The 26676-nt window shown below is 46.2% G+C and overlaps 2 protein-coding genes across 3 annotated transcripts; one reads left to right on the forward strand and one right to left on the reverse strand.

The window, feature by feature from the left end:
- afap1l2 (actin filament associated protein 1-like 2) lies at nt 1–26445 on the reverse strand. Of its 2 annotated transcripts, XM_057026982.1 has the most exons (20): nt 26135–26426; nt 25952–26051; nt 17304–17432; nt 15493–15549; nt 14014–14105; nt 6780–6891; nt 6038–6249; nt 5665–5844; nt 5479–5565; nt 5314–5398; nt 5129–5233; nt 3647–3858; nt 3044–3189; nt 2845–2956; nt 1791–2036; nt 1427–1709; nt 1019–1192; nt 758–945; nt 478–678; nt 1–395 (listed from the first exon to the last, which is right to left on the reverse strand). In XM_057026982.1, the coding sequence occupies exons 4-20, from the start codon at nt 15524–15526 to the stop codon at nt 369–371; spliced, it is 2496 nt and encodes an 831-aa protein (XP_056882962.1). In that variant the 5' UTR covers nt 15527–15549; nt 17304–17432; nt 25952–26051; nt 26135–26426; the 3' UTR covers nt 1–368. The 2 variants fall into 2 exon arrangements, with proteins under 2 accessions (XP_056882962.1, XP_056882951.1); XM_057026971.1 differs by lacking the exon at nt 25952–26051 and having other exon boundaries at nt 26135–26445.
- LOC130522522 (kelch repeat and BTB domain-containing protein 13) lies at nt 11382–14408 on the forward strand. Its single transcript, XM_057027007.1, has one exon. It carries the CDS (start codon nt 11519–11521, stop codon nt 13019–13021), a length of 1503 nt encoding a protein of 500 aa, XP_056882987.1. The 5' UTR covers nt 11382–11518; the 3' UTR covers nt 13022–14408.
- Nucleotides 26446–26676: the final 231 nt, after the last annotated feature.

The following is a 26676-nucleotide window of genomic DNA, read 5'->3' on the forward strand; positions in this document are numbered from 1 at the left end:
TTGTCAGTACATATTTATTTGAATAAAAAGTGCATTTTTAGCTAGCAATACAAGCCAAAAGGCTGAAAATGGTGTAAATATATTTACATCTTGGCTACCAGCATATATGGACCAAGCTACAAGACTGAAGTGGTTTTAAATGTTTGGCTGTCTGGAATGTCATTTTGGACGGGCCAACATACGACTACATGTGTTTTCCTGTGTTAGCAGTATAAACATACTACCACAGTCAGTATAGCTCTTTTTCCAGTGGTATTTGGGAAGCATTGTACACATCTGATTGGTTCTTTTATCATACAGAGGTTCTGATGAAGATGGCTTGGATGATGACTGTTGATTTTCGTGCTCTTGGGGGAACAGATTCACTTCTAAGTGGTGGATTTCTTCTCCCACTCCTGTTGACACAGCAGAGGATCAAATCTATAGAACCGAGGCGTGTGAAAAACTGGTGTTGGGGCCAAACGTGTCTGGTCTCACCTTCGCCTTCTGCAGCACTTTTCCTTTGGTGGCCGTGATGGAGGCGGGTCTGGGTTTCAGCACAGATACAGAATTGATGGGAGAGGCTGCGTCTGTGCTGCTGTAACTGTTTAATGGTTGGGATGTTGCTGCTGCTGCTGTTGTTGCTGTTGTTGAAGATGGCGATGGTGTCTGGGAAGCGGAGGAAGCTGCTGCTCTACTCTAAAGTGGCAGAGATGTGGTTAAGAAGCAGCTCCAGCTGAGGAACGAGCCGGCGTTTGATGACAGACGTGGCACTAACCGTGAGTGACTCCTGCAGGCTGCTGTCTAGTGTGGTTCCCAACGTGAAAGGCCCAGACTCCACCTTCTTCAGGCTCTCCTTTACCTCCATGAGCCGGAGTTCCACCTCCACCCTTCGGTGTTCTGCCTCCCGACACTCCTCCTCCTTCTGTTTCGAACGAGCCTCCAGCGAGGCCTGCTGCTGGGGATCTGGGGACAACGGAGAGTCATCAGTTACACAGATCAACGAGGGATCGACGTGTACCGGGTGACGGGGTTGTACCGTGGCAACTGCCGAGCTCCTCCTTGATTTCCCTCTTTTCCCTCTTCAGGTTCGCCAGACTGGCCCGCACCTCCTCCCTCTCCTTTTCCAGGCGGTCACGCTCGTCGAGGTAGCGCCGCAGGTCCGCCTCTGTGCGGTTCTTGCCTAGTTTGCCTTCCACTGCACTGGGAGACCCTAGGAATATTGTTATTGTGTCATTTATAAGCTCGATCACATGCGTATATAAACATCTTTACAGTCCATCTCTGCCTGTCCACCCAAATTCTGGGTAGAATGTTTATTTGATCATTCAAGTAAAAGATTTCTTATCCAAAACCAGAAGCGATGTCACGCCACGTTTTTCTAGTGTAGTAGTGGTGAATTCCGCTAGAGGGAGCTGTTGCTGGTCAGCTCCACTGACATCCTCACCTACTGTATGGGCCTTGGGTCGCAGTGGTTGGGGACTCTGAGGGAACCCGGCAGCAGTGTGAAGGCCTCTGTGGACCTGCACCCCTGACGAGCTGAAGGCCTGTGGGATTCCCAGGCTGGATTTCTTAGGGGTCTCCTGACTTTGGGAGGAGGTCTTGAGTGGCTGCGCCTGGGCCTGGGGAGGCGTCGGTGTCTGGGGTTGCTCTTGTTCTGGCTTGTTGGTTGAGCTTGTCTTGTTTAAAACAGACGCTGAGTCAAGCTGAACAGGGTCAGATGGAATGATCTGGAATGGATTTTAGGGTAAAAGATGTCACAAAAGGTAAACATTTCCAATGTGGTGCCATATTGTAACACGCATGTTTACCTCTTTGATCTCAGCTGAAGGTTCCTCCACCTCCTCTGCTGAAACCTGCGCACAAGTGTCGTGTTTGAGGGTGGGGCTTTTATGCCCACAGGATGTGTGGAGGAAGGATCTGACAGGGAGCAAGTCCAGGTAAACCCTGTTTCCATCGGTTGGCGGTTCTGTTCCCAAAGGGTCCTCCGAATCCTCTGGACATGCGTCATTCTGTTCCTGCAGATTACTGTCTGCCAGGCTGCTCTCTTCAGTATCCTGGAGGACACAGAAGAAAGAAATTAAGAGATACAAGTAGCCAGATGAATAACGTCAAAATAAAAACTTTAAAAAAAAGATCCATGAGCAGATTTAATCCAATCTAAAATATATATGTATGTTTATTTCATTAGTCAAACCTTGATTTATGAATGTCAACTTGTCTTTTAATTATTTATTTATCAGTTCTGCTGTGATGATTATTCTCACAACAGAGAGACTATGAATAATTTCACAAATGATTAAAACATTGCAAATATTATTCAGACACTACTTGAAAAGCCTCAAAGGGAACAATCTGGTCCAGTTTAAAGGTTCTGCTGGTCAGGTTTGCAAAGTACCCAGGGGTAGATCTTCAGAGCAACGCAATTGAAATTAAAACTGAATCTCTGCAGCTTTAGATCCAAAAGAAGATCTTTTCAACCTGGTTCTTGTCCTTTAAGGAGAAGCACAAGAGATGAAGCCTCGCCTGAGGACTTGGACAGTAGATCCTCTCCTTGGCTGATAACGTTGCACATGTTGCACTGGGCTGACTGCATTTTTAACATCTTTCGTTCTTTGTAATGTTAATCTGAAGTTCATCAACAGATTGTGAGAGTTACATTAATTGCTGCAATCCTAAAAAAGAGTAAGGGAAAAGATGCAAAGGTTGATCGTGTCGTGAGCCTGACCACCACTAATAGGCGTCCTGAATGGCGGTGCTGGAGGTCAGCAAGGTGGCAGGTTGGGGTGGTACGGAGAGCTGGGGGACACTTGCTAACTGCTGACACTTGTGGCGCCATTGGAGTGTCTAAATGCCAGAACAAACCTCTGGGTCGGCAGTAAACGCCACGTCATCGTACAGCTCATCGGTGTTGTGAGGATTGGAGGGCAGCGTGTCAATGTAGGTGTTCGGCTCCGAGTACCTCCTCTGCATCAGACTGCAAAGACACAGATGAGCACAGAAATTTCCCCCGTTGTAAATATTCTGCCACACAGCAGCCAGATGTGCATGAAAGAGAGCTCACTATAGGGACGTCCTGGCAGCGTTGACGATGGTGGAGATCCTCTCGGCGTTGACGTAGTCGTACGTGAGGTCCTCGGGGTCCGTCTTGCTCCCAGTCTGTGACAGCAAGAGGCCCAGCCAGTGACCCATTTCTGCAGATGTCTTGGCCTGAGAGACGGGAGCAACAGACGTATCTGCTCAGGTCATTTCTCCACGATTATTGATGGTTAACGCCACACAATCCTATAACACATACTGAACTGCATCGCTGCTGTGCTTATAAAAAGAAATTCTATCGACTATTTTTATGTGCAGTGCAGCATGGTGGTACAAACACACACACACACACACACACACACACGTAACCCTGTGCTAACATAAATCATGCAGACTGATGAAAGTGATTTGCAGAGGAGGATGAGATGGGATTACACATTCCCATAAGTAGCTGTCAGACCGTCTGCGGTAAACAGCAGCTCAGGAAAAGCAACACGGCGTCACACCAGATTCAAACCGTTGGTGGAAACTGAGCTAAATAACTGTAATTGCACCCAGCATATGCGGGCTAGCCACACAACCACAAACATTGGCAGCGGGGCAGCAGGAAACGTCGGCGGTTGTCTACCTCGAGGGTGGCCACCTGCGTGCCATCCATGTCTATCCTGAAGGAGTACAGGTGCTCCGGGCTGGGGTCGGCCAAAATATTGCATCTCTCCAGGGTCACGGCCGGCTGGCTCACTTTGTTCTTGCCCTTGTCCTGGTAAATCCACAGCTGCCCGTTCTTTATCAGACACCAACAGGTACGCCACTGGCTGTTTACCAGGACGTTGAGGTAGCCTGAGGAAACAGGAGGTGATTTAAGACAACTAATTATTGTAATTGCGTGGCCAAAATGTCATGAATTTTATCGAACAGAGCAACAAGCACAGAAACTCAAAGACGGATATTCACAGTAACAACTCGGGAGAGAACATTACATTTGCATTCAGAGTTTAGTCTTCTAGCAGACCTTTTTGTCCAGAGTGCCTCGAGGTGAGAGACACAATCAAGCCGCCAAGCAATTGAGACCTATGTGACTAAACGACAACCTTACAGTCCTAAACTAGCGGTTATGAGTGCAGCTAGCAGCTAAGAGTGCAGAGGGAGTGAAGAGGGATATAAACAGGAGGTGAAACGAGACAGGGTGAGAAAAATGAGTGCTGTTAGGAGAGCAGGGGCTTCTGGGAAGAGCTGTGTCTTCAAGAGCTGCTTAAAGGAAGAGAGGGCTGCCCCTGCTGACAGAGCTGGGGAGTAGTCAGTGTGGGAGACCACCATGCCTTGTTCCAGCAGCTGGGGGGCATGCTGGGGTCGGAACGGCCCGATTGATTCTGATCTGGGGGAGAGAGGCTACATGATCAATAAAACTTCAGTTGATCATCAATCATGACTCCAAGATTTCAAACAGCCTTGTTAGGAGCAAGAGGCAAGGTGTTATTTTTGATGTCTGTTAATGTCATGAATGACTGTTGGCTCAGTTTTAGCAAGGTTAGGTTGGAGGTGGCGGTCCTGCATCATGCAGATGTGTCCCAAAGACAGTGGGAGATCTTATCCTGACTGAAAGAAGATATAACAGGTAACCAACACCTTAAATATAATGCTTTATTCCTGGCCCAATTATCCTGTGTGTGTGTGTGTGTACATTTTTTGGGAAGTCAGGAACCTCAAAGGGCTGTTTGAGGGCTAAGACATCGTTAGGTTAGTTAGGGTTAGGGTTGGGGTTAGTTCGGATTGTTATGATTAGGGTTAAGATCTGGGGGAAATGTGTGCCTGTGAAAGTCCTTCCAAAGATAGAGATACAAGGATGCTTGAGTGGGTTCAGTGGGTGTCACTGCTAATTGGCAGCGAATGACACAGATCTCACTTAAATGTATAATATCTTAAAGCATCTTAACAGTCTAAATATTGTCCCCTAATCTTACCCACCAATTGGAGAGACCATAGTTAGCTGCTGGTTACTGATCGAGGACAACTGTACAGACAGACAGCCCTTTCCGAAGCGGCTCGCACGAACACCTTGATGACGGAGAATCCGTGCCCTCAAACGACACGCGTGCACGTGATCACTCACCTGAGGTGTCCACGCATTTCTCTGGGTTTTCTAACGAGGACGACTTCTTCTTCCCGAGGTTCATGAGGTTGCTCAGCATTAAACCCGGACCGTATTTTTTCTTCACTGTGGAGGAAGTCAAGGCACGGTCAGATCGCCGTGGCAACAACTGAGCTCGCGCAGCATTTTGTAACTAAATGATTCACCGTCTTTGCTGTCAGACGTTTCAGCGTGACTGTCGGTGCTGCTGCCGCTCTCTGACGCCACCGAGTGCCTCTCGCTCAGCTCTCCCTGGACGTTCACAACAACAGAAGTATAAGTGGCGTCCTATCGGTTCAGACAACGCACGGAAATGTTCCGAATAAGCACACCTTTGTGCAAATGAGCCTCGGGGAGTCAAACCCAGAGAGCTGGGGGTCACAGTTTTCTGCTGGCTTCGGACTGATCTCCTGAATTACCTGATGAAGATACGATTGAGTGTTTCGTCACAATTTAACATTGAACACAATTCGCACAAAACATCTCCGTGACCTCAGCCAGTGAGTTTGAAGGATTACCCTGAGCCACTGCTCCGTTTGCTCCTTGCTCTGTAGCGCCAGCACGATGGCCTCTGCCCCCACTGGAATGATCTTCAGTTTGTGCTCTTTCCTCTTCAGCTGTTTCTCCTTGTGGACAACGATGCAGCCCAGCAGACTCACGTCCAGCAGCGGCGTCTGCTCCTTGGAGCTCTTGTAACACTGTGGGAGGCAAAGTGACGGCATCAGCTTTACAGTTCTTTTTCCCCTCTTAGCTCCAGTCTTTTGACAGAAAGAAAGTAATTGAGGGCAAAGTTCTCTTTGGATGATAATCAAAGTATGACAGAAGGAATGTGTGAGAGGAAATGTGCAACAATCTCTTTTTTTAGGCCCAAAGCCGAGGTTCTGCACCCACCAGCAGCCGGTGGTCCTTGATGACGCAGAGCTGCTTGGCCCACTGGCCCAACCACTTCTTCCTCCACAGGAAGGCGCAGATGCGAGCGTCCTTCATCAGCTCAATGGAGGCTTCTGCCGACGGCCACTGGTGCTGCGTCGATGGCGACTTTCCTCTGGTCACTTCCTCCTCGTCATATGACTCGTAGGAACTGCTGACTGCCTCCCCGTCATCTGAAGAAGCAAGATTCAGAAAAGCGTTGCCGTCTCTGACTCTACTTCCTTGCAATTCAGCCACGAAAGGTGTGATGACGATGGTGTTAGCGTCAGTTAGCGTCAGCATGCACGATGACTGGGTGCTGATGGCGGCGAATGCCTCGACACTGAAGCACGGCCATGTGAACATACTGATTCAATGACATCTACCCCTGCTAATAACAGCATAGACCGCACTGTCAGAGTGCTGCACTCGCATCCGGGACCCTGAGAGGAGGCCCAAAGAGTACAGAGCTAAACAAAACCAAGGAGAGGAAAAACAGAAATAAAGAGAAAGCTTGGAAAGTTTCAGAAAGGAGATTAAAATAGAGAGTGTCAGTGTGTGTGTGTGTGTGTGTGTGTGTGTGTGGGGGGGGGGGGTTCTTCCTCATATATGTATGAATTTGCACACTGTAATCAAGCATTTGGTGATCATCCTGCTTACTCTGAAAGTGAGTGTTGGGTTGTGTCTAGCGTGGGCGACAGTTGGGAGGGATTCTGCTTCTTACCGTTGAACGTTTCCCCGTAAGGTTGAGCCTCCTCATAGTAACTCTCTGAAGCATCGATACAGGCTGGGACAGGAGCTGCGGGGAGGGGGAGTGGCTCATGGCCCACCAGCCCCTGAGGGAGGACAAGGACAGGAGGGAATGTTAGATAGTGGAGGGGGTCCACGTGTAAAGGTTGAGAAGCATCTGATGGGCATGCCAAGCACCTACAGTGGCTGTAGGGGAACAAAAAGTATTCTTTCAACTGTCAGCTAGAATTTACTGTTCAGAGGCTCATCGTTGGTAACATAATTAGAGCTAAGCGCTGGGATTAAAAACGTAGACATTCATGTCTGTTTGTCCAGTTTGAGCTGCTGTAGAAATGTGGCAGAACAACATATGAGAAACCATAGTTGAAAAAGTCAAAGTCATTCTTCTGCAGTGAAAGTAAAACCAAGATTTTTTTCCCCCAGAAGTGAGAGAATTTATTTATGTTTAGGATCTAAATGGCGGCGAACACGTCTGGCCCTCCCTCAGACTGAAGCTAATTTGTCTGTCGGGCCAGATGTACGTCGGGAATTCCTCCAGTCACCGATGCTCGTCTGAGTGGCTGACATGTGCGCCCGCTATCAAGGGAGAGCGTATCTGTGTGTGAGCGTGGAAGAAAGTGAGGCTGCACAAGTATTTGAATGTTTATGTATGTGTGTGTGGGCCTCGTGGTTTTCCTGAAATCCATCAGCAGTCTGGCTTTACTTCTGCCTTTTTTACTCCTCTCCTGTGTGGCACAGGCTGTCTGTGGCTGCCCCGTCTCATACAGCACGGAGGGACCAGACTCTCTGACTTTGGCCTAACTTTTATGATCTCTAAAGATCTGCTGCACCATCTACAGATCTGGTCTACACTCTGAAATCACCCACAGTGCACTAACTGGGGACTTTCCATTGCTCTACCCAATTCAGTGCACTCAGTATATTTCATAATGCATTAACAGAAACTTATAACCGATCAGGCCCACAAGATACCACGATGGTCGCCCAATTGTTCCCAGCAGGTATGCTGAAAAGGTTTTTATTAATTCCGCTTTACTTCCGGGTCATGCAGCCCACTGACTTTGTGCAGTACTAACTGAATGGACGCCACACAACCAATATTATTAGAGGGACTTGCTGGAAATAATGGATACATTTAGACACACACTGACCACATATTATATCCCGAATAGCATTAAATTCTCTGATATTTTCAGGTTGGGTGTTAATTCAATTAAGATTGTACAGGGACAACGATTCATTATTCAGCTGAAAGTTTCAGTATAATAGAAAATAATACAACAATTCTTCTTCTTCTATGTATACACAACCACTGCTTCCTTACCAAGCAATATATCCCATCATCCTTTCTGGTCACGCATGAAAAGTCAGACATGATGATAATTATTAATGAATAATGAAGTTAATTATTACAGACAAAGTGGTCTTTCAACAAACAGCTAGTGGGTGTCTTCAATATATTAATCACTAATAAAATTTACAGTGACTGACAGCGATCAGTAACCATTATAAGAGACAACGACAACGGAAGTCGCTCAGGCGAGATCACACTCCTCTGGGCAAAGAAGCAGAAGGTTCTTGGTTCAAGCCCAGGTATAGACAAAAAATAAAAGGTTTTCCGGTATCCTTGAGCAAGCTGCTGGATCCCCTGACTGCATGCAGAAAGGGATAAAACAGTCAAGGAAATGAAATGTTTAAATCATGCCCATGAGTGTCTAAGTGCAGTAAATAACACACACACTTGCACACAGTGCAAGAGATGATTCCCCTAATCTCACCTGGTGATGCCTGATAAGACTGGTTTTGTCTGCACAGTAGAACTTAGACAACCATCTTTCCAGTGGAGAGAAGGACGTTATTAAGGGACAGATGAAAAGGAGCATTCTGGACAAGCTGATCCCATCAAGGAATTGCTCATTCTTTTTCTCATTCGACACAAAAGTGCTGTGAGGACACAGCTCATGCTGTATATTCACAATATTTATTGAACTTCGTGACGCCCCACTTTATATAGAACAAAAAATTCATTTCTTCTGTCTTAGGTTTCCTCCCACCAGTTAAATGAACTGTCTGTAGTCCTCCATTTCACTGCCTTCTCCCCCCAAGGCTGTCACATTCTCTGCAAGATCAGAGAATTCCCAAAGACAAGCCATAAGCAGAAGAGCTCCATTTATCATGCAAAGAGAGCTGGAGGGAGGCTGGTTCTGTGCAGAAGTATGAGCTTTCACAGAGTTCAACATCTTGAAGTAAGTCAAAAGATCAGAGTTTGTTTTTTTTAAGGGTGGAGATGAGTCGGCCAAGATAGCCAGGGTGTCTCTCTAGCACAGCAACTTCACATACAACAAAAGTGCTTCCCCCCATGCAGGCCAATGAGCTCACCTCTGGCAGGCTGAGTCAGTCCATGCAGAACGGCTCCAAAGCCAATCGTGTTCAGATCTGTCCATGTGACACTCTTTGTCATTATTCTTTCCACATCACAGCAGCATTTCCAGTCTCAGACTGAAGATGGCTGACAGAGGTGATAAAGACCGTGTGGAGACATGTGTTGTCACCAATGTTTGAGGAGCTACAGAGCGGTTGGGGATTTTTTTTTATTATGCAAAGATCAGCAAACACCAGTGCCAGAATGTTACACGGCTGCCAGTTTCCCTCCTCTTCAGTGATGCAATGCCGTGTTATTACACAATGTAAACCAGACGGCCCCAAAAACCACTAGTCTGACGGTGCAACAGTTGCATTCCACTGAGGTGCACGGCACCATCTCACCCATAGTGCTCACGCTGGTGCGTGTGCACATCAGCAGTTTAGAAATGAAAAACAGGGCCCGCATTAATGAGCAGTTTGCAGTTGTGACCACATCTATAGGGTCCCACTGCATTCCTACGCATTTATGACTCTAATCATAAACACAAACTCCACTCGGTAGTTATAGAAATGGTAAATAATTATACGCTGCCAGGCCGTGTGGATATCTCAGCCTCAACAGACAATAGTAGCAAAGCCTTATTTTGTCTGTTGCACAAGCTGACCCAACTTCAGCAGCATAGAATTGAAGTCACAGTCATTTATGTTTTATGGTTTTATTCCAAAGAACTACATGGGTTCCATACCAATACGCAGGTGGAGATTATGTATTTCATATCATATGAGCATCATGGAACCTTCTGGGTGCTAATAAGTCAGGAATGAACAGAAGTGCAGTTCCATAGCACAGTCCATGAGACTTTCAGTACATTAATGTGGGATATGATAGTTTGTTGATGAAAATCATGAGGGCAAATTGTTCCACATGTGTTTTCATGCCAACAGAGAAAATCCATAGAGGCACTCCTTCCCTTCATATAATGTAAAGAAACAGAGAATGCTTTTCTTCAGACAGGGAAGGTCTTTGACTAACAGTTTTGTGCCGGTTCATTTAGCAAAAGAATTCCAGATCAATTACTTTATTTAATTGTTGGAGCTCATTATTTTACAAAGTGATGAGTGTGTTACGTGGTCATAAACAAGTGACTCTTTCTGTTGTGAGTCTGACAGCAGCACGAAGCTCCTGGTCTGATGGAGACGTTACAGCAAACGACCTGAGTGTGCACGGAAAACATGGAAGTTCAGGCATCTGTTATTAATTAAAAGCAAAGGGCCATGCATTCCAGAGCCCAGGAGCCCTCCTCCCGACCGCCCACCCGGCCTTATCTCTAGTTACTTTCTCTTTTATTCTCCTTCACTCTCATCTTTAAAAAAAGAAGGTAAGTCAGCCTGTTTTTGGTCCAGGGCAGAAGAGGAGTATACTGAGTCAGGTCAGACCTCCTGATAGAACAGAAAATTGGAAATACCCACAAATACACACAGACGGAGAGACACCTTCACAACACTGGGGAGATGGACTGGACCGAGGAGTCGGAGGACAACTAACAATGCAAGGAAAGTGGGGCGGTGGAGGAGGCATAGGGGTGTGGTGGAGGGGCTCTGACTAAAAACGAAAAGTCAAGAACATGGAAAATCCCCAGTTTCCATGCCAAGAGTCTGAAATCACACACACATACACTCCCAGCCTGCTCTGAGAGCCGACAACAGCGGAGAAGTTGGCGAAAAAAACAGACAGTAAGCTTTGCTTTGTCTCTTCTGGTCAGTCATGCAAAATCAGAACTATTCCAATTGCATTCAAAGGGCGGATAAATCATATAAAAGAAAAAAGAAAAAAAAGCTGCTTCGCTGAATGATGGGAACAGGAATTTCACATGGTCGCGCTCATTCTCTACTCATTTTTCCATTACTTCCCTACTTGGGGAATATCTTGACCCCAGAAACCTGTCTATGTTTTTCAGTTCCACAGAAATGGTACGCGTGATACGTTCAAAAAATGTATGTTGTACGAAAGCGAGGGGGTGGCAGGCAAGACGAACAGGTCGGTAATAACCCGGGTTACGTGATTACCGGTATATTGTAGTCATGATCATCAACAGCTGGTTGCCACATCGCTGGATACTGAGCGCGTCAACAGTTTTTCTCTCTGCCTGACTCCAGCAAGTAGCTCAGCAGCTATCTATAGACCAGCTCTATTTTCAGAGCGTGCAGACAGGACGCCATGGAACCCTACAAACCCTCATTTAGCGTCCAGCTCGATGGGAAAAAACGACCGATTTACACTTGAGTCATGCTTTGTTGTTGCTCAAGAGACCATCTGAAGAACCAAAGAAACTGAGATTAACGAAGCTCATGGAAGTCCCAGAAGTGGCAGGAGTCCATGGGGGGATTCAAGCAGAGAATGCGACCCTTGATCCGGAGCAGCGAGACCACCAGGCCGGCTGGGTGAGCGTGAAAGTGGAGGGCAGTCGGTTCGCAGTCGAGCGGTCTTTACTGGCGAGGTGCAGCAGCTACTTCTGCGCCCTCTTTAGGTCAGGGATGATAGAAAATCACCAGGACGAGGTCCACCTGAGAGGAGGAGTGAGCGCACGGGGTTTCCTGATCACCCTCGCTGTCTGCAGGGGGGAGGTTCCCACCCTCAGCGAGCCGGACGAGCTTGTGGAAGCCGTCGAGTGCGCTGCTTTCCTGCAGGTTGCCTGTCTGGTGCAGCATCTGTGTGACATCATTGACACGGAGAACTGCCTCTTGCTTTATGACGCCGCCTCGGTCTTTGGGTTGCATACCCTCTACCGAAACGCCGCTCTTTTCCTCCAGGATTCTTTTGATGATCTGAAGGAAGCTGCAGAGGGCAGCCTCCCTCCCGCCCTCATTGAATATTCCCAGTCATTGTCTCCCGCTTCCTACATTGCTATAGGCACGCACTCGCCTTCCGTGGAGCAGCTCCATGACTCCTTCAGGGTCGTTTGCTACCTTGACGAAGAAGAGGGAGAGTGGAAGCATCTGACCGACCTCCCCCGTCTGTGCAGCACCTCCTTGGCTGGAGTCGCGGTGCTTGACAACTGTTTGTATGTTGTCGGAGGAGTTTATGGTTACGGGAAAGACGCCGTGGACGGCGGTTTCTGCTACAACCCCGATTCAGGGGTTTGGACCACGTTTCCGGGGCCCCAGCAACCGAGATATAACTTCACTCTGCTCGGGCACAGCGGAAGACTGTACGCAATCGGCGGCGAGTTCCAAAAACAGATCATCTCCTCGGCTGAGAATTACGATGTGGAGACGGGAGAGTGGGCATTCATACGACATGCGCCGCGGCCTGTCGCATCCACGGCGTGCGCTGTTGCCAGACGGCGGATATTTGTTTGCTTCTGGAAACCGCCGGACACCACCGACATCTACGAATATATCCCTGTGAAAAACGAATGGAGACTGGAAACCACTATGATCAAACCTCAAAGCTACGGACACTGCATGGTGGCTCATAGAGACAACCTGTACGTGATGCGCAATGGGCCTAGCGACGACTTCCTGCGGTGTCTCATGGACCGCTACAACATTACAAGCGGCCAGTGGACAGCACTGCCGGGACATTACATCAACAGCAAGGGGGCGCTGTTCACTGCAATGATAAGGGGCGACTCTGTGTTCACGGTGAAGCACATGCTAACTCTTGAATACACCATCACTGAAGGTGCATGGAAACCCCGCAGGCAGATGAAGGGATTTCCAAAGAGCGGTTCACTTTGGACGTGTTTGCTCAGGCTACCCAAGATGGGACCAGTTAGCCCACAGCTGGGAGCAGATGGAAAGAACGGAGGAACGGAGGGTTTGGGGGGGGCTACGAGTCCACAACTGTGACATTCATGTCAGGCTAAAACAACCTCCCATTTTCAGATTTCTGAACTGGAATAATTTTTAGATTAGAAGTGAAGTGAAACAAATGTTTGGCATTTGAATTTGAACACACACACGCGCGCGCACACACACACACACACACACACACACACACACACACACACATGTACAACAGTTGCTCTGATTAGCAACAGCTGGTACTGTGGTTTATATTAGGAGAGGCCACTCTGTGTGTGTGTGTGTGTGTGTGTGTGTGTGTGTGTGTGTAAAGTTCAAAGACACTGATGGGATATTTTAAACCTCCAGTTCCCTCCTGTTTTGGTTTTTTCTGTCAGTTTCACAGTAGGACGGCACTCTCACCTTTGGAAAGGCACTTCTCCCACGGTTGTTGCCGCCTGAGCAATTGAGCAGCTGATTCTGTTGAGAATAGCTTTTACAAAACCCGGGGAATGTTTTTGGCTTGTGAAACTACGAAGGGGATCAGTCGATCTGTGTTAAAATGTGACAACAATCGAATCTGGTATGCTCTTAAACCACGACTGCATCGTCAAAGATCATTTGAAAACTGGGACAGTGGGACCTCTATCCGTCAACTCATCTGTCAGTTGCACTTATCCTCAGGACCTTCTGGAAGTAGTGCTAGAACTTTCCCAGCAGACCTTTAGAGCTGCATCATAGTAAGTTAGCTTATGCGAGTGTTGCTGTCAAAATCCCTGTAGCACTTGGGTCTGTCACAGACTGGGATTATCAGAGAAAATGCAGAAATATCTCATTTACTGTAAGACAATACCAACATGCTATTAATTAGATCTGAAGTTGGAATTTGATTTGGGGCTCTGAATGTTTCCCATGCACTTGAGCGGAGCTCAGCAACTCTACTGGGGTCAATTATGCTGTTGGCATTCCCACCACAATGGCCCAGGCTCAAAACGCTGCACAAATCAAGCCAAATCACTTAAAATAATAACCCACACATTGATGCTGGAATCACTTACCGTTCTGGGGGGTGGTAGCTCTGGAAGGCTCTTCTGTGGGACTGGGACATGCTTTGCAGCTCTTCCATTGACCTGGCCATCTGATCTGTTATCTAGGTAGAGAAAAACGTTGAGTCGTTGCTCATTAATAGGAAAAGGTGTAGATAGAATCTGTATGAATGTATTTCTGGATGTTTTGATGTCTGCTGCACATGCTGTGAAAACAGAACCTTCCCTGTTAGATAAGATGACTGCAAAGCACAAATAAATACAATTCTTATTACAAAACACCCAGTTGAAGATAAGTTTAGAGTAATATGTTGGTGAATTTGCCCAATAATTACAACTGAGATAAAAAGAAACCTTGGTAACTTTACCATGAGGTTAAATAAAATGGTAAAGCTACTTTCCCCACAGTACAGGCTAATTGTAGTAATCATTTCAAGGTGCTGATTTTATTTGATCTGACAAAGCCAGGCTTGTTGTTTCCCCCTGCTTCCACCAGTTATGCTAAGCTAACCTGATATTGTGAAGGCTGGCAGTTAATGTTTAGCAGGCGGACAGCTCCGAGGGGGGCCTGAACGCTATCGACACGGAAGCAAATAAGCATTCCCTTAACTGCCTGTAAACCAGTAGAGCAAATAGGGACCATAAAGTAAAGCACAGAGTTGGAGGTTTTACAATGAGATTACAAATGCCAGAAATATGTTATCTGCTTTCATTTCTCGTCCACCTCATCAGTCCTTCACTCAATTATTCCAGTTTAGGGCTCTGAGCTTTTGGCAGGCCCTGTCTGATCTTGTACCCAAAACACAAGCCTCATGCAAAAAAACTCTTATTGAAACCAAGAAGGCCATCCTACTGATAACACTGTCGTGATCATGAGATGTTTGGGGCATCTACACCTCCTTCTGCTGTGCTCCTAACAGTTTCCGGCTCCCGGGTTGCTCAAAACAGAAAAACTTGTGGCCTTGCGGCATTCACAGTTAAAAACCACATTCTTCAACTCTGTCCAAACAAAACAGGTCACTCTCAGATGCTGAGCGGCTTCGAAGAAGCAGGCAGGAAATGGGTGGGGGGGTGGTGGGAGGTGGTGTTGGGTCAGTGAGTGGGTGGGGGGTGCTGTCTGCTCTTCATTTAAATGGTGTCAAAGCATCGAAAGAGCAGTAGCAGGTTTTATTGTAGCATGGTTCAGTTTGTTATTCATTCTAGAACACACATGCTATACATTAGAGAGGTCATGAAAAAGGGGTTGTACATTTGAGATAGATAGATAGATAGATAGATAGATAGATAGATAGATAGATAGATAGATAGATAGATAGATAGATAGATAGATAGATAGATAGATAGATAGCATTTTAGCTGTCAGTCATTAGCTCACACCAGTTAGCTAGCTAGCTGTCTGTCTGTCTGTCTGTCTGTCTGTCTGTCTGTCTGTCTGTCTAATGGCAGAGCGCGAGAGGAAATGTGAAATCAAACAATGGAACAGTTTCCCACCTTTGTCATCTTTGTTGACGATGACTTTGTTCATGTAGATGTATTCCTCATCTGTACCTGCAAGGAAACAGGAGAAGTTTAAAGGGTGTCGCGAGGTTAATGAGGCACAGTTGTCTTATCTCTGTCTTTGTGCCGTCTTCAGGGCCACCTTGTTGTCTGACAACCCCGTCCGGTGTTGCTTTGCTCTCCGTAGTGACTCTGGGGTGTAAGACCCACTGCGGTGGTGTGAGTAAACTTTAGGAGAGAGTGTGACGTGTGGATGCACCCTGAAGTTGTACCCACGTTCACGACCAATGTGGATGATTGTGGATGAGTAGCGGCTGATTCTGACCACCTGAGGCCTACTGGTTCAATATTCAGTCCCAGGTTGCCTTTATATAATGTATATATTTATTATAACTTATCAAGTTGTAGTTTTACAGATATAATCTGTCATGACCTCAACATTTATAATAACATTATAGGATCTAACTAGTGACCCATGACCAAAGGTTTTATACTAAGGAGGAACGTCACCCAAACAAGAGTCCTATTGTGCAGACAGACGCTCCATTATCGTCACCCACCTTCACCATGACTGGCATTCTCAGGACATTGAGAAAACCCTCTGCAGATAGAGCGCTGCCATACAGTACGTTGAATTAAAATGGAAACAACAAGCGGCTTGAACTCCGGAATCTTCTATTTGATAATAAAGTACTTCAGTGCATCTCTTTATAGGCTCTGTGGGAGTACTGTTATGATTTAGGCAGCAGATGATGAAACTTTATGTCATACAGGACGGCTGAAGTCAGCAGTAAGAGAACACCAAACAGTCTGTTGGGCTAACTGGCTAATTACAAGCTGATGAAGACGCTGCTATAACTATTCCAGCATAATGTGTCTTTACCCAATGGTTAAATGCGTGGGTTTCCTCTGGTCAGTGGAGCCGGCTCTGGGGATCCACTCCGGAGGTGCAGCACAGTTTTGGGGAAGGTTCTTTCATTAAATTAAATATTTTAGCTCAGTTTATAGCCCGAGAGGAAATCAAACAAAAGTGGAACAGCGCTGCGGCGAAGGGTTTTCCTTTGAAATCGATATCGTGAGGTGAAACTCAACTGAAGAATAAGACAATGTTTTGCCTGTACAGTGAAAACAGACTTTTCAGGGAACACAGAATGAAAAGCTATTTATAAAGCCACGCTCAAAGGAAGTGAGCATCCCCAGAGAATAAATGTGGCTTCGGAAAAATGATACAGCTCGGAGCCAGGAGAGGAAGTATGGGGAGACGAGTACGGGACCTGAACATGGAAAAGCGCGACTGCTTGTGTGTGTGTCTGTGTGTTGGGAAGCGATGGCGTGTGACAGTGTGTGAGATGGAGAGGAAGTTGCAGAGCCTATAAAGTTTTATTTAATCCACCAAAAAAAAAACAGAGAGTAGCGAGTGTACAAAAAAAACTCTCAGTTCACTGAAATTGAAAATTACAATTGAACTGAACTTTTGTGGCTGCGTTAATCAGAAGTGAGCCAATCGCAAATTTAAAAAGGACTTTCGGTTAACTCAGATTTTCAGATATCTAAATATATCTCAGTACATACATAGAAACCAGGAAGATCAACATATCTCCTACTTCCATACTCTGAGGCACGACATCCTCTCAGTGCTGGTTCAACTCATCCACATCCTCCAGCTTTAAATTAATCCTCATCCTTGTAGTGTTATGATATAAAGTATATAAAGATATAAAGTTTTTTAAGGCTTAGAAAATGTGGAAGTCTTCCTCACGGAGGCAACTTGATATCTTAGATAAAACTCTGTTTGCTTCCTTTACCATTGGAGGCTCTGTAAGAGTAGAGCAGGTCAGACAGCAGGCCTTTCTGGATGGTGGCATTCCCGCTCAGGGTCTCGTTGTCCAGGATGAGCAGGAAGCGGTGGAGCTCCACCAAGAGCTGGTCCAGCACTGGAAGAAAGCACAGACCAAAGAGGGTCAGCAGTGGAGGAATTATTTCAATCCCCAATGGTTATGAAAGGATTTCACACTTCGGCATGTAATATTAAAACACTGGCTTTTAATGATACGCGCTGCTCAGCTCCTATTAGAGGAACAAAGAGAGCAAGTCTTTGAAGTTCCCAAAGAGAAAAAAATGAAGTCTGCACGATCTTGCCTTCAGATGCCAAATTCGCAGTGATACAGGGACAGGGACGGCCCTGGCAGCGGTCGAAGACCAGTCATTGGGTGAGTCTCACCCTGTTGCTATTGACAGTTGCGAGCCTGTTTGAACTTGTTTTGGGAGTTTGGTGAAAGGTCAACTCCAGAAGAGGGAGGAGCCTGGGGCCTGAGGCGGCGACTGGGTGCAGCCCACACACATCCTTCAGGGGTCAGCGCTGAGCTCACGGCCTTCTCCCTTCTGAGGAGAGCTCTTTGTGTTTGGCCTCAGTGTCTCTCAGACTCATGAATAGGCTCCTTGCTACAGTGGGCCTCTGTGTGTGGAGACTTCGGTAAAAGATGAGACGGGGGAAGAGGGACATTATTAAAAGGGAAAGCTCGAGGGAGCAGTGTCACAGTGCTCTGGAATGCCTGAAACCCCCTAACAGAACGCGGGCCCTTTCATGCATTGTAGGTGGAGATTCACCTTTACTTCCCCTTGGCTAATAATTTAATTGTGAAATTCATCTCTTTGTTGATTTCTTTTTATCATTTCTTCAATCACAATTAGCTACAATGTGATGCCCGGAGATGCAATTCTGCACCTTTACTGCATCACGGCCGACTTATTTCCTGCCCTACTCTACTACACCGACTTGAGGTCGACCCCCCCCCCCCCGACCTTTTTTTTCTGATCTTTATTTTTAAAAGAGCTTCATTACAACATGTGAACACATTACTGAATCACTGCAGCTGACATTTATCCAAGAGCCTGTGCATCAATAAATGACAACACGATGTTATCTGAGAGTCTTTGGTGAACTACGGGAACACTTATCTTGCTCGATTGGTGCGGCTCTGAAGCTTAAAAAGGGTGTAACTAACTTTGCATACAAGAGAGTGAAAATGAGGACGACCTCTCTCTTAACCCTCAACTAGGAAAAACTGCCAGGATCAGCAAAAAAGGGCTGCGATGAAATAGGAAATAATGACAGTAGATTTTTTCCCCCACTTGTCAGCCTGTGATAAATTGCGCTAATTTGCGTTACTATATTTTGGGAAAATTGTTAGCCAGAGTTGCAAACAAATGTTTACTCCAGTAATTTTGTCTCCTTATTTTTGCCTAGAGGTTTGTGCACTGTAGATGTGGTGGATCATTTTGAAGCGTGAAGTCCTGAATTTAGACAGCTGTTGTGGTGCAATCTGTTGCTCCATTATTAATCGCCCTGCAGAAGTGGACCTTTGATACACTGCATCGTCTGTGTTTTCATAACGTGGTAAGGATAATTTCTCCCAACAAAGAAATCTCTATAGAGACTTTGATGCAGACATTCGTTGTCATCAGGCCACGACACTTCTTCCTGACTATTTTAAAAAAAGAGCTTAAGATTTTGAAAACAAAAATAAATGGATGTGAAAATCATCTGACAAAAATGTAACTCAAATTGCCAAAGAATAAATCACAAACCACACTGACTATTATAAGAAGTCTATTTCGGTGGCTCCTTCCGGCTCCAACGGAGCCTTGTGGGAGAATGTTCTCCATCCTCCTCTCTATACGCCCTCACATCAAAGAACCGCAGGGAGAAATTTCTGCAAAATAAGGTGTCGTAACCCGGTAAGCGTTGCTTCTTGGACATGAGGGGAGGCTTTCCCAGCGCTACAGCAAGCAGGGAGTTTAATGACTCCCGCTTGAGCTGAGTCAACTTCTGCGGAGAGGCCCCTGTGGTAGGAGGGTCCCACCAAATCAGCACTGGTCTGCACACAGATAGATGACGCACACGACTCACAGGCAGCTCAGATAATGAAAATCAGCTTCCACCCTGATAAATACACACTCATACATACACACAGAAAAAAAGAAAAACCTTAAGCTTTGGCTCCTTGGGCTGTCGCTGATCAAAACACAATTACTCTCATTTCCACTCAACCATTGTTTAGCTGCTCGTGTTTGGCTGTCCGGTATAAATCTAAACATTTTTCCAGCTTCTCCCCCACATGTGTTTGCAGAGACTGACTCCGCTGGCCTTTGGCATTGGGGGACCCTGGGAAAGCAAGTCAGCTGACGGGACAGGGAGGTCTGCGGCAGGCCGTCTCAGCAGGCTACGGGTTGGCCGAGCGCCCGCTGCACATCCAGCGGGCGGCCACAACTTCCACAGCATAAACAACTCCCTTTAGAACGGGGGCCAAAAAGAATCGGAGACCATCGGCCAGAGCCAGAACAATTAGGTGTTTTTTCGGATGAGGAAAGACTTGACAAGGGTGAGTAAAGTAATTGCAAAATACAGAGAACCATTTCTGAGAGTAAATAGGTCGACTTAAAGGTTCTTATTTTATGAGCAGGAGTAATTTACTTTGATTCCCCCCAAGAGAAGACTGAGATGTTGCAGAAATCGCAGCGGCTGACTTTCTCTAACCTTGTGCTCCCCCTCCGCATGGAGAGATGATACTGAAAGTTTGTTTTATGCGCACGCACGCTCAAGATCATATGAGGATTCCAAACAAAGCTAACTGAAAGCACATCTAGAGTAGGTCGGCTAAGAAATGAAAAGGACAAAAATAGTTCTGCAGTTGATGGGTCCATTTTGAAATCATTTATGAATAAAGGCTTTCCATTAAAAGAAGAGGAGAGGGGCTCTGGAATGGAGTCTGTTTCTCCTTGTCAAGTTTGAGCAGATCTTTGGCTGCACAAGGGGAGGTCTTGTCAGGACTCTGGCAAAGATTTATTCAGACAAGCTTGTGGTTCTGCACCAGCAGTGATAGGACAGATCCTATCTTGGCAAAAAATACCACAAGACTTATTCATTGTGTCAAATTAAAGGGAGAATTTTGGGAGAGTAACATCTGATCTTTTTTTCTGGCAAAAAAAGTAGTATAGTGTACCGGTAGTTAAATCCCTTTGTGGGAGGGTGTCTGAGCCTATCCCAGCAGGGTCCACCCCTGGATGAGTCCCCAGCTCATCCCAGGGCAACATGTGAATATTTGGGGTTCAGCACCTTGCTCAAGGGTATCTTGTCAGTGACCTTAGGGTGACCTGGCACCTCCCCCTGCTAACAAAGCACCCCCCAAGTTTTGTTTTGGTTTGCACCAGGGCTTGAACTGAGAACCCTCTGCTTCTCATGTAAGTGCACGGTGCTGCACTTCCTATGACGTCACAGCCTTTCCACCACATTCTGGGTCCCATCAGACTGATCAGCAGTCATATTTGCTGCACATAGGCAGATGTGGTTGTCATATCAGCGAGCAGGAAAATAAAGCATAGTCAGGTATCAAACACAACGTGAAAGGTGATTAATCTCCTCAAAAGTAAATGTTGCAGCCAAAAAGGCACTTCTATAAAAGTAGTATTAGCAAAATAAGAAGTAATCTTATTTTAGGATGAGCTACCTCTCGAAAATGTTCATTTGGATAACATTTTTTTGCACAGCAGAAAAAGTCACAATGACTTATTCAATACATTTCCACTTTATTCTCTTAAGCAGGCTTCATTTTCACGTTTCACCCAGCCTTCATCTGTCTCTGATGTTTCTCAGGCCATTGTGGTTTCTGATGTTTTCTCAGTCAGTCGTGTTTGTGTCTTCGATCAGTGGTAGAGAAAGATAAGGTCCACTGTATCTCTACATATAACGCTGCAAAGGAAACGGCTGAAACCATTAGAAACCTAACCAGCGAAGCATTTTCCCCTCCCTTGAATAACAATTTGTAAAACAAACACGTTAGCTCTCCGTGTTTAAATGGCGCTCTCAGCTTCCTCAGTACAGACAGTTTAAGGTTTTTCAATTTAAAAAAATTTATCCATCTGTGGAAAAATAGCTCGCTTCTATTTAATGAATATTCTACAAGCAGCCCCAACAAACCTGTATTTTCTTGCCACATCTAGGAACTCAGCGTTGATATCTTGGACTATGTTGAGCGCGACAGTGCTCAGCTTCATTCACAGGCTCAGTCCCAGGTCACTGTTCCCACCTGACATAAATCTGCCATAATTCCCGACCCCAAACAGAGCAACATCAACACAGAGTGACCAGTTTTAGCCCCTTTGATCGACACCAACACCACTATGTCTACAGAACCATTAGATCCACAGAAGTGCCACAGCCTCTACATGAAACTGTCACCCCTCAGCCAGAAAGGGGCATTGGTGAGGACGTTATTCATCTACCGCAGCCCCACATTCTACACAACAATCTACTGCAAGATGGTCCCTAAACGTGGTCCAAAAGGACCCATCACTGATTTAATGGCTGCTGGAACCTGCCAGGGTCTCGCTGAGTTCAGCAGTGGGGCAGGGGCAGTGTGGACATGGCTGAATTAACTCAAGCTGTGTTGTGATATTATTGTCATAGAAACCCAAATAAATGAAAAAAAGTGGATGTCAATGACTTCAGCAGTGGGGGAGATGAACAGTAATATAAAGCAGCTTTAGAAAACAGGGACAACTGACATGAGACAACTGAGAAGTAGAGCTCAGAAAGGCACTACGTCACACAACAAGGACATTAACACCACATTTCTTTGGGCTTTAAAGTCCAGGCAAATGCATTAGAGTTTGTATACTGAGAACTACCAAAATATCTCACTCTGTCTGTGCCTGCGAAAACCATTTCAGCCCAGTACTGTAGTGACTGGAGCAGCAACCCCTCCTCCTCTGAGAAGAATTCCTTCAATTTGACATTTATGGACTCCTTCAGCGCACTTCCGAGCCAACAGTCCTGTCTACACAACAGCTACAGCACGGCGCTCTATGGGATTAAGATTCACTGCCGTCCTCAACCACAACGCTTGGATTGACATGACTCAGCGTGGCGGAGATAATGCCGATAAAGAACCATGGTGATGGGAATCTCACGGGTCTCCCTTGCCTTAGTGGACACTCCGGGACAGTTGTCACCTCATCCGGCCGGTAAGCAGTTTGACCACTTATTGGTCTTGTCTGAGTGCAGGGGTGGCCTAAGAGAACATGGATCACTTTGAATAGTTACGAGTCCATCCAAACTTTTCAGCACACGCAAAGAAAAAGATAATTTATCACTTTATAGTCCAGAAAATAGTTTTCTATTTACTGTACCTGCCATAAAATACCAGACTTCCAGACAAAGTTCACCTCAGAAATTCTTTTCCTTTATCTTCCCTCTGGCCCAACAATTTATTCATGTCTTTATTCCCCTCATGCACTGTTTCACAGCTCCCCCTCTGATCGGTACCTCCTTGAGTTTTATCAGCTGAAACATGCTAATGCCCTAGAAAAGTGCAACTACAGCTATTTTGTAGGATGGGACCCAGCATTGGAACACGCATTAGGATTCAGCGTGCATTAATGCTGATCCTGCAGCTACGGGCCAGGCTTACGCTGCTGATGACATTCGATTGTTTGTAGGTGTGCAAAAACAATGGAGGAAGTGAGAAAAAGTGCAAACCCGAAAGTGAAAACAAAGTGTTCAAATAGGGGATCACAGTTGTCTCTGATTGTCTAAAAATCTGGCCTACACATCCCAGTGGTGTAGGTGGAAGACAAGGCACGGAAGGAACCCAACATTTTTTTGCAAATGAAAAATATGGAAGCCATTAACTCAAGGTAAAGAGCGCATGCATCCATTAATGCTCACGGAAGCTTAGCCTTTCTCTCTTTTAGATCACTTTAGTACAACAGTTACAGGTATAATCCTACAGGTATTGGAGCAGGTAACTCCTCATCGTCATCCCTAAAAAAACACTCTAGGCAATGAACATTCATTAAAAATGTCCTAAACCTGCAGATAAAAGGTGCCATAGGAACACACAGACTCCTTGGTGTTTAAAAAGCCTGAAGCGAGGAGGTAGAGGAGACTATGTGGTTCCACCTCCTCCTCTTAATGTTGCACCCTGCCTGATTCTCTGTCTCCTTACATTAGGTCGCTCTGTGGGGCCCCGTTGAAGCGTTCTCTGAGGTGTGCGTGTGCTATATGCATACATGTACACATACTTGCACATCCTCAGTTGTCAAACCACCAAGCATCTCATCAAACAATGAATAGTTGAGAGACCAACATATTTTTTTAGAGCTTCACAGGGCTCTGCATGGGAAAGTAAGCAACAAACTCGAATTAGTTGTTGACAAATGAAAGCTAACTAGCAACGCCACCTCAGAGTCACCCACATAAAAGCTCCTCTGCTTGGTTGTTATACCACAGTTACATGGCCAGAAGGGCTGCAGGGAGAGTGAGAACCAAAGTGTGAGCATGTGTGTGTGATTAGTCAGTAGGCTCCGGTTTTAAGTACCACTTCCTTCACTTCCTACCTGGTGAGAAAAAGAATCCAACAATGCAGCTCTGATCCAGAGCTCCTGAATCCAATAAACAAAGCCGCGTTTGATGTGTTGTAAAGGAACAAGAGAAAAAAAAGGCCACATATCAGGAAGACCGTCTTTCTTTTCATCATTTTTATAGCCCGGTCTAGCTTCCTGAATTACGCACGCTCCCCGTTGGCAGTTACAGCCCCTGGTAGGTGAACCAGCAGACCCCATGCCAGCCTTGATGGCCTGAATCTTAGCCTGCCCTCTGCTTAGTTAAGGAGGGGAGGTCAAAGTCTCTAAACCTGCTGACTCGGACATACTTACCACATGGCACTAAAAAGGCGTCTTTAAAACTCGGTTCCTACTATGACGGATTGCAGCGCGCACTTAACTGCATCCAACAGTTCCGGAAGCAACACCGCTATGGGGATATCTGACTCATTAGCATTAAAAATAAAAACAACAGCTGGTTGTGATAGCGTGCACAACATCAAACAGGTTAGAGCGAATGCCATGAAACTGCACAGTACAGCACACATCAGGTGTTGTGTTGCTACACCAAACGGCGCCCACTAACAGTCCCTGAAACTCTGGCTTGATTCCGAAAAGTTCCCTTTGTGCCTAATGAATAAATTCAAATGTGTCTGTTGTTCTACTTACGTTTGTTTTAAATTTTACTTGGGCTGAAATCACTGTTAGAGAAGACGTTTGATGCCGCAAAAAAAGAAAGAGAGACACAGTTCAAGCAGACGTTGGGGATTCAGAATACCATTAAAAAAGGGATGAGTTGGAAGAAAGAAGAGGAGGGAAATAATGGAGAAAATTCTGCAAATAAATTATTTTTACAGCCATACTGGGAGAACTCCTGGGGGCTATAATCAGGGGAGCACCTGCGGAATATGGAAATGTATAAGAAATCTTTATCACACAGCAAAAGACAGCTGCTTGCTTAATCCGGAGGTCAGACGGGATCAGCAAGCCCATCTTTTCTCATTTAAACTACAGGTGAAACTGGCTTTCTGGCAGCAGGCTAGAAATGCTGTGACGCAAAGTCCACTACACAGCCGATGGTTTCACTGGAAATTCCTGTGTTTTCCTCCGCTCTACCTCCTCCTACAGCTGCCAGCAGCTGTTAGCGCCTGTCTCAGCGATCTGTCGCTGCCAAAGAGGACACAATTTACTTCTCAATCCAGGACCCCTGAGCAACTCTTTCCCCCCCGACTCCACGCGCCCCTAAACCTCTCACGAATGGTGATTCATAAATGCTCCTTCTGCAGAAGTCTGGAGTTCCTCCAGGGAAGTGAATTAATGAGCTTTTGTAGCTTTTTTCGGATGTTTAGAGATAAATAATGTAAATGCGGGGATCTCAAAAACAGCATGACAGCTGCCCTGGTGGGAAATGGGATATTGTTTCCCCAGAAAGTTGCAACATTTCAGTTTGTTTTCCCCTGTTGAAATCTACAATTACCTTGGAGCCAAACTAACACACGACCAAACCTGGCCAAGCATCCTTTTGCTATCAAATCTTTCAGGTACATCGACATATTTTGAGTCTCGCCACCAATTATTGCTTCAGACTTCTCCCACCACTAGGAGTAGACACCTCTGTGGTCAGCTGCTTGCAACACTCTAAGACAAACAGAAGAGGCAGTTAATCAGCTGGAGAACAGGAATGTTGCAGCAAGAATGCCTCCATTCAGTTGCTGATGATCCTGTTCCAGTTCCTGTCGCTGTTGCTGTCAGTCTGGTGGCTGCGGACCACTGCTAATCCAGACGGATTATGGTGTTTTAAATCATATTCATCAGAGCAATGCGAGGTCCGAGTCACAGCCGGCAACTCCACCAACACTCACTCAAACGTTGTGGCTCAGATTCTTTGTTGTTGTCCATCTGGGTGCATTAAGCAGATTCGCTTGTCTCTCACAGACAAAAAAAAAAAAAAAAAACACAGACAGGAATTTGGGGAATGCCGTGAGAATAATGTTGCCGTTACTGGATTTCAGCCGTGGCCCAAAGTGTAAAGTCAGGAGTGATTTGGGGATATTCATGTCTCAGTATTCACCTGCACAGGAATCTTAATTGTCAGCACCAGCAGGTGACCAACAGCAGAACCCAAAGTCAACCAACACAAACGCCAGATTCTTCTGTAAACGACTCATCGCCTCAGAAAAAAGGCGAGGCTGTTAATGTCAGCCTGGCTTTCAGAAGCCTGCATTAGGAGAAGTCAACAAATCCTCTTTCTTACCTTTGTGCTTCTCCATTCCCTCGCAGTTTCACCTTTGCGCTCCTCGCCGTTCTCTTCTCATAAAATCAATCAATCCAGAGGAAACGGGGGAAACGCAAGGAGAGGGAAAAGTTTGCAGACGCGTTCCCCTCTGCGCAGGGACAGCCAACAGCTGGAGGCGAACGCAGCCAGTGTTCGACAGTACAGTGACCGACTAGCTGACCGACTGGCTGGCTGGCTGAGTGACTGACTGAGTGACTGGAGAGTTTGCCTCTTTACACGGAAGAACAGCGCTCCTCTCCAGCCCGCCGCGCCTCCTCCCTCCTGCGCGCAGCATCCAAAGCGGTTCCTCTTCCAAACTCTCTTCCAAGATCCCCGCATCAGCCTGGGGGCGCGGGGGGGCAGGGCAGGGATGTGGGGGCAAAATATCTCAGGGGACTAAGATAATGACTTTAATTCAAATGAGTTGTGTCAAACCTGCTGAGTAAAAGCCACCGCGTTCGTGTGATGAACGTTGGTAGTGGTCCATAGCCTATTTGCGTCGTGGGGGAAGGGGGTCAGTT

The sequence above is a fragment of the Takifugu flavidus genome, chromosome 1 (genome assembly GCF_003711565.1).
Source record: "Takifugu flavidus isolate HTHZ2018 chromosome 1, ASM371156v2, whole genome shotgun sequence".
Classification (NCBI taxonomy): Eukaryota; Metazoa; Chordata; class Actinopteri; order Tetraodontiformes; family Tetraodontidae; genus Takifugu; species Takifugu flavidus.